The sequence below is a fragment of the Notamacropus eugenii genome, chromosome 1 (assembly GCF_028372415.1).
Source record: "Notamacropus eugenii isolate mMacEug1 chromosome 1, mMacEug1.pri_v2, whole genome shotgun sequence".
Classification (NCBI taxonomy): domain Eukaryota; kingdom Metazoa; phylum Chordata; class Mammalia; order Diprotodontia; family Macropodidae; genus Notamacropus; species Notamacropus eugenii.
This window is the reverse complement of record NC_092872.1, coordinates 170,018,059-170,026,198: the sequence shown is the minus strand read 5'-3', so window position 1 is coordinate 170,026,198 and position 8,140 is coordinate 170,018,059. Positions and strand designations below refer to the sequence as shown.

The 8,140-nt window shown below is 40.7% G+C and overlaps 1 protein-coding gene across 3 annotated transcripts in view; it reads right to left on the bottom strand.

Moving 5' to 3' along the window:
• Window positions 1-385: 385 nt before the first annotated feature.
• LOC140510254 (protein regulator of cytokinesis 1-like) overlaps window positions 386-8,140 on the bottom strand; it is a 34,445-nt gene continuing 26,690 nt past the window's right edge. For all 3 annotated transcript variants that reach the window (XM_072618715.1, XM_072618722.1, XM_072618730.1), the window contains 2 exons: window positions 4,026-4,199; window positions 386-828 (listed from right to left, as the gene is read on the bottom strand). In XM_072618715.1, the coding sequence (XP_072474816.1) occupies window positions 763-828; window positions 4,026-4,199 (240 nt within the window). In that variant the 3' untranslated portion in view covers window positions 386-762. The remainder of the gene's footprint in view (window positions 829-4,025; window positions 4,200-8,140) is intronic.

The window sequence follows — 8,140 nt, the reverse complement described above, 5'->3', positions numbered from 1 at the left end:
AGAAGACCAGAGTTCAGATCTTTTCCAGTCATTTACTAGCTTGCGACCTTGGGCAAGTCACTTAACTTCTCTTAGCCTTAGTTTCCTCGTCTATAAAATGAGTATCCTAATAGCACCTACATCACAAGGTTATTGTGAAGGTCAAATGAGATAATGCATGCAAAGCACTTCCGCAAATTTCAAAGTGCTACATAAATGTTATTAACATCAAGAATAATGATTTTATAAGAATACTTTAAAATCCCAGGTTAAGGATCTCTGTGACTAAAGAAAAAAAATCTAACAAACTTATCAGTCTATGAATTAAAGATCAACATTTCCCACCCTAAATATAACACCATATTCACATAGATTTTAAGAAGAATATGAACATTTGCTCTTCCAATGCACTTTTAACTAGTTTTATTTTAAGAAAAAAAAGAACTCTATTTCAACAACAAATAATTAAATGGTACTTGATAACCTTCTTCCCAAGATTAAGCAGGCAGATGTAAGTTATTCCCATTTAACAAGCTGAGAAGTAGCAGAGGGAGTATTTGAACCCAGTCCTTCTGACTCCAAGGCTTTTTATCTGCCACATCACAGTCAAAGCAAATAGACATAACTGTTCAGAACTCTGTCCCCACAGATATCCTGTGGAATACGATTACTGGTTTAAACATTTTCTCAAGTGAGAACAAACTTGAATTATAGGGATGTCAAAATCATCCCAGTAAAGACAAGGAGACCCACAGCCTGGTAGGTGAAGAATCCTTTTCAGGATTACATATTAGTAGAGTTGAAAGTTCCTGAATTGTCATCAGATTTGGAAGCCTCTAAAAATTCTTGCTGTTGAAAGAAAAATAAAGTTAGTTGACAAAGGGTTAGCAAGATCATTCCTGGCTCAGAGATCTGGCAGTTAAGTTAAGTCCCCATCTTCGCCCCACCCCCACCCCCACCCCCACCCCAGCACAGCAGATGCTCTTGGAGGTCCTAAGCCTTTCAGCATGCAAGCAGAGGGCCATGATGTTACCCTGATCGGACATGGGTCAAGTGTCCATCATCAGCCCCAGCAAGAGGTTGTTAACTCAAGGTCAATTACTTTGTGCCTTCAATCTGGCATAGAAAAGACTCTTATGTACATGTGCATGCTCCAAGCTATAATGGGTTATGAAAGAGACAGATTCTGTAGAACAGAAATGCTAAATATTCACCAAGCTGCTGGCTGAGTTTCTAATTAAAAAAATACCACGTTGGTGTCCAGGGAAGCAACAAATACTGATGTACTGGCACCTTGAGATACCCACAGACCATAAACCAGCTGCCAACCTTTGGAGCTGAGAGCCCTCTGATTTCCTGCTGATTTGATCTCCTCCTAAAGTACAAAGAATGAGTTCAGAAAGCAGCCAATGTTAGACTTATATAGGGAGAATGCTCTCTGAGACACCTTAGCCATACGAGATGAGGGAAACAAGATGATCTGTCATAGCCCAGAAGAATGATTCACTGGATATGTTTGGATTTGACCTGACCTTGAAGAAGCAACAAGTGACCATGGCTAACCTCTTACATAAGAGGGCTAACAGGTGGCTAATAGGACAGGTATCCTTGCCAGAAGCAGATAGAGCTGGCTTCAGAACCAGGAAGACCTGAATTCAAGTCATGCCTTTGACATACTGACTGCATAACCCCAGGCAAGTCACTTGAGTTTGAGGCAACTATCTAAGACTAAAAGTTTCAGAGAAGATGCTGACCTGAACTAGGAGATTCCTCCATCAATGAAATCTTAGGGTCAGTTCTGTTATTACCAAATTACTTGGGTAACGGCTTTATCTACAAAGGCAACTAAGTGTGAGCTTCTCTTCCTAAAAGCCCAAACAACTAACAAATATCTCCTCCCCACTATCGTGGCTTTTAGATGCTTCCAGTTCAACTCAAGGAGCATTTATTAGGTGCCTATTAAGTGGGAGGCACTGGGAATTCAAGGCTAAGAAACTGTGGCCATCATTTGACTGTAGAGGAGAGAATATATACTAGAAATAAAGGTTTAACAATCAATTGGATATGAAGGTGAAAGAACGGGAAGGGTCAAGAAATGACTCTGAGGTTATAAACCTGGCTGACTAAAGTAAAAGTAAAGTAAAATAGTGGGACCCTTGGCAGAAATATAGAAGTCTGGAAGAGTGGTTAATTTAGGGTAAAGAAAGTAGTTCTGCTTCGGATGTATTAAACTCTGAGATGCCTACAGGACATCCAGGTAGAGGATTTCTAGCAGGTAATTGATGATACAACAATGGAGTTTAAGATAAAGAGTAGGGCTGGATAGACATAGATTTTGAGGTCATGTGTATAGAGATGATAAGCAAACCTCTGATGAGATCACCAAGAAAGAGAATATAGAGAAAGAAGAGCAAGATGGAACCTCAGAGTATATCCATGGCTAGGGGTCCAGCTCTGTCTGATGATCTAACTACACAAGAAACTGAGAAGTGGTCAGTCAGCTAGAAAGAGAACCAGGAGAAAAGAGAGAATAATGCTAGATAACTAAGTTTCTCCTAGAACTTTACTCTAGCACTCACATGAGGGTCTACAGCATCAGGAACAAACAGTAAAATGAAATGATGAGCCAACAAATACCACCGCAGGAGAAGTGGGACACTAGCCAGAAACAGGACTGAAATGGATGCCATTTAATATGGATAATTTTTCTTTATCCTCTTAATTAGTTTTATAATCTAATAGGCTGGAACTTCCCAGGAAGCCAGTCAGGAAAAGACAATAACTAAGTCACACCAGATGGCAACAGTTGAGCATAATGCAAAAGACTCCAAGGCTCTAAAGGAACTGGGATCCCGACAGCAGTCAGGGCTCCATCACACCATACAAAAAGAGTGATCCAATGATCCTATTTTTTTTTAAATGTGACTGTCTTTGTTTTCATATCAGAGTCAATTCAGCCCTCCCCTGATTCTCCAGATGGGATACTTCCACGTGATCAAGTAAAACAATTAAGCATAAACGTCTGCTTCAATGACCACAATGGTCTGCCTACTTGTCTTTCACCTCTCTACTTTGAGGAGGAAGGCATAGTTCATTAGCAGATGATCACTACCCTTAATTACTTTTCTATGCTGTTTTTTTGATGGAATTCAGTCACAGCTAGAGGAGGTGACCCTTACTGAATAAAGCTTATATAAGATGCTTTGGCACATCTAAGCAGGGCTCACAATCTGCATAAAACTGGAGCAGTGTGTTTCTACAAAAAAACTAGATTTTAAATGATAAAAGCTCAGGAAGTCACTAGGGTTTTTACTGTTGGTTTTCCCAATCTGAGGAGGTTGTGCCAGTGAGTCAGAGAGGACTAGTTCTTATAAAGCTCTACTCAGATGATAATGAAATCAACAGATATTATTAGGTCAGTCTGAAAGAAGGGACATGCACAGCCTGCTGCACAGATCTGACAGGGGAGAAACTGGAAGGAAAGTTACTTCCTTCTACAAAAGAATGAACTGAGATGGTAAGCAAGAATGCCACCAAGAGAACAGGGTGACCACTGGAAAAAGTGATGCAAGTTCTCTTCCTACAGCCAACCTGTCTCAGAAAGATCCAAATGGGAAGTTCAGGTTTTTTCCCTTTTAAATTTTTATAGATATCTTCCATTTTTATATCTCCATTTCTAAATGTCCTTCACCCTTCCTCTACCAAAAGACCCATCCTTAAAAATAAAGAAAAAGGGAAGGGGAGCAGTTCAGTAAAACTAATCAATTGCATCTGACAGTATATGCAACATTCTATAGGCAGAGTTGGCCCACCTTTGCAAAGAAGGGAGGTACCTTTTCTCATCTCTACTTCAGAGTCAAGCATGGTCACTGTAATGACAGAGCACTCATTTTCCATTCTCCCCCTCAGGAGTTAAACTGCCAACTTCCCCCCTGAACACAGTTTTTCCACCTCAGAGATGGCACTGTGGGTCATCAGAGGACTATCCATCCTGCCCTGTCTGTGTGTTCCCCAGGAGTAGGTAGATAACAGAAAAGGCAGATTACCACAAATTCAGAATAGGTGCTGGCCACAGAATGAATCCGGAAGTTTTCCTGGAGTAGGGCTGGCTGAGGATATCCATCGCTCAGAATGCTGTCATCCAAGTCCATGGTCTTGTTGTGCTCCCGTTGGCTGGTATTCAGTGTCTTTTGCCCCAGGGAACCAATGTTCCAGGATGACTGGTCAAAGAAAGCAGAAGAATGAAAGAAAGATGAGTAGACTAAAATGTTTAAAGAGGAAAGCTGCCAAGTGTGGGGGCAGAGCCCAGCACTGAGTGTCAGGCCTACCACTAACTGGGCAGGACCCTCTCGAGAAAAATCACTTCATCTCCCTGTGGCATCCTCATTTTAAAATAGGGGTACCTGCCTCCCTCAGCCACAGGGAACCTGTAAGGTTCAAATAAGCTAAGAGGTGAAAATATTAATAAAGATATTCACACAGAATTACGCCATCCTATTCTCCTGTCTGCTATTTAAAATGGAAACTGCTGGAAGGCAGAAGTCTGAGAAATAAAAAGCATCATCTGACTACTCCCAGCATTTCTTCAGCTATTCCACACCTGTGTATTTGCGCTTTCCTATTTCATTGGTCAGTTCCCTTACCGAGGAGAGAGAAGAAAAATAGGGGTTGAATTGTTCTGCTTTTTCCTCGGTTGTCCCATGGGAAAGACACACTTTACATTTTTAACTAGCTTTGGATCATTCTAGGCTTTAGCCTTCCTGACATTCTCTTAGCAAGTCTATGACACCCTTTGTTGTATGCCCTCAATTTTACCATCTTAAAAAAGCAAATGGTTTATTAAAAAAATTAACACTAAACATCAATATAAATGACTAAGCTTGCCTGGTAATGATTCACCCTTTGATGAAGTTCAGCACAAAATAGTAATACTTCTTTTTAGCCCTTCCTCCTAAGTCTCCGTCAGGAGGATTCTTGGCCCACTCTCAGGATTTTATCTGTGGCCTATCTCCTCCTACCTATTCAAGCAGACCAAGACAAGGGAAACTTTTTTTAAATGTCTCTCTAAAAGCCTAAGCTTTGAAACTTTGCTTATGCTACAGGGAGACAGTATAATATAATAGGCAGAAGGGTATCAGCAGTTAAGATCTGAGTTTAGTCTTAACTCTATCACTAACGAGCTGCGTGGTCTCAGGCAAGTTGCTTCCCCTTTCTCTTGGCCTAAGTTTCCTCACCTAGTAAATCAGGAATAAGTACCAAATGAACTCTAGATCACCTCCAGTAAACTCATTTACTTAGCGCCTACTTCATGCAAGGTACCCCGCTAGGAATGCAAAGATACACACGACATAGTTCTTGCCTAAATGCAGCTTACAAGTCAGCAGGGAAGGTAAAACAAGAACATAAATAACTGCAATACAAATTGCAATGTGCTAAGGTATAGGAAAAATAAAAAGTAGTGTAGAAGATCTCAGCAAGACAGATCATTTCTAGATCTTTGATAAGGAGAGATAAAATATTATTGTCTATGAATAAGACATTGGCAAATGAGAAAGGTTCCATCGTGTAGAGATACGGAGGACAGAGGACAGGGACCAGTAATGTAGGGGAAGCAGCATACTGTGGTAATCGAAAGAACACTGGATATGGAGTCAGGAGAGAAACATGTTTGAATCCAAGCTCCTAATCCAACCAACACAACTACTTAGTAGTTGTGTGATCATGGAAAAGTCTCAACTTTCATGAGCCTCAGTATCTGTAAAAATTGATGTGATCATACCTATAGAGAGAAAAGGGCCAGCCTTGGAATCAGAAGGCCTAGATTCAGGTTCTTCCTCCAATATGTCCCAGCTGCGTGACCAGTGGCAAGTGAATTAAGCTTCTGGGCAACTCTCAAAGGCTTAAGTTTACAAAACTGCATTGGTGGGCAGGAGTTTCTACCCTGATGTAATCACACATCTCAATCCCCTCCCGCTTACCAAATAACAATAGTCTTTACCTACATGCCTCATAGATTTGCTGAGACTATCAAATGAAATAATCAAGTGATTTATAAACCTTAAAGTGCCATATAAATATCAGTTATTAGGCAGTCTGTAATAACCCAACAAGAGGTAAATGAAGGCTTGAACTAAGGTGGTGGCGGCAGGGACAAGGAGACACTGTGGAGGAAGGCTTAACAGGAATTGGAAGCTACTGGGATAAGTAGAGAGGAAAAAGGAGAAGGAGTCATCCAAGTCAAAGATGATGTTCAAGTTTCTAGTCTGGTGATGGTGGTGGTTTTAAACAGAAAACTGTGAAGCTGGGGAAAGGGTGGGTCTGGCAAGGGTAAGATGGCAAATCTAGCTGCGAGATGTTGAGTTGCAAGAACCTGAACATCTTTATTTCCTGAAGTATAGCCCCTAGGCCCAGAAAGCTGACTCAGCACTACAGTTCTGAAGGATAACAAGTTGCTTTTGCATTGTGGCAAGATCCTTGGATTTGGAAATCACAATCCTCAATCGAGGTTGGTGGGAGACCTGGTTATTGAGCAGAGGGGAATGTGCAAACACACACAACTGGTGGAAGGCAGATCGCAGTGGATGGCAATGCTATTCGCAGTCATTTCCCATGAACTGTCCATTTAATAATCCATTCTAGAATTCTGATGGGATTGAAATCAGCAAATGACAGTTTCTACAGAAGATAAGAAAAAGTAAAAATAAGAGTTTGACCTTGTGCATGGGAAGAGTTAATATTCAAATGAATGAATGATACATTTATTAAGCAAATATAGTGTACGAGGCATTGTGCTAAGCTCCAGGGACAGAAAAGGCAAGAATCTCCTTGCTCTTGGGAAGCTCATATTCTAGAAGGAGAAGACAGTATATACAGGGGCAGGGGGGCCGTGGAAGGGTGCTCTGATCTACAGCCACAGAAATTGTGAGTGAACCCAAAGGGCAATTTATGGTCATCATTTCCCTACACCAACCATCTGTTTACAAAGAGTGAAAGAATGGCGAAAGTAAAGTAGGAGAACCAGGGCCAATTAAGCATAGCTCAAACTATGCTTTCCAAACTCCAACGGTCAATTTAGAGCTGGAAGGGACCTTTGAGATCATCTAGTCCAACACTCTCATTTTACAAATAAGGAAACTGAGGCTCAGACACTTTTAAGTGACTTGCCTACGGTCATACAGCTAAGAAGTATCACAGATAAAACTGGAACCCAGGTCTTTCCTGGTTCCAAATCCAGCACTTTAACCAGATGGCATACTGCTTCTACTGCATGCTAGTGATTCAATGGAATGTTCTGGTTGCTCCAAAAAGCACCCTGGATATATGATATGATGCTTTTCCAGTTTTTTGATTCTTCTTTTTTAAGGGAAGGAAAGAGAAAAGAGGTAGGTCAGCTGGTGAATATATGTATGTATGCATAGGCAAAGAAAGATATAAGCTGAGAGATAGCTAGACAGACCAAAAGGTTTGGGAGAGAAAACAGCATTCCTAGTGTCTTAGTGAGTTAGCAGAAATCATGGAAAACAGAGGTCTATTCAACTAATACAGAATGATGAGACAAAAGCCATTTCAAAATTTATCCTGGAACCCAGCTGGAAGAAGTAATGGAGAATTTCAATATTAATGTAATTGGAAAAGACTAGCTAGCAAAAGCATCAAGAGCGTGCAAAGACTTTTGTCTATTTCTAATCAAATTAAAGTTCCATTCACTGTAATTATGAGGAGTGCCAATGATATTCCCAAAGGATAACATTTTTTCCTAACACCACTCAGCTATGCGGGGGTTGGAAGGAGCAAAAAAGTAGCAACTTATAGGAGGAGGAAAAAAAAAAAACTTGGCTACAGCCACCATCCCCGCCATACCCAGGGCAACTCATTAGCTCCAGAAATCAGCCTCCATCACATCCATCACTGTTAAAATTTATTTGTTTTTTATCTGTTCCCCAGATGTCAAGATCAGCACATCAGTATGGGAGAACAGCTATTTAAGGATGAGCATGTTTATTTTAATTTAAGCTTCTTTTATGTAATATCTCAACTGGAAGTCAGCTGAATGGAAGCTAGAGAGAGCCTACTCATCATTACCTTCAATCCAAAGCAATCCAGACCCTACTCAGAAAAAAACAAGAATTCCTTCCCTTCTTGTCTACAGGCCAATAGCCAA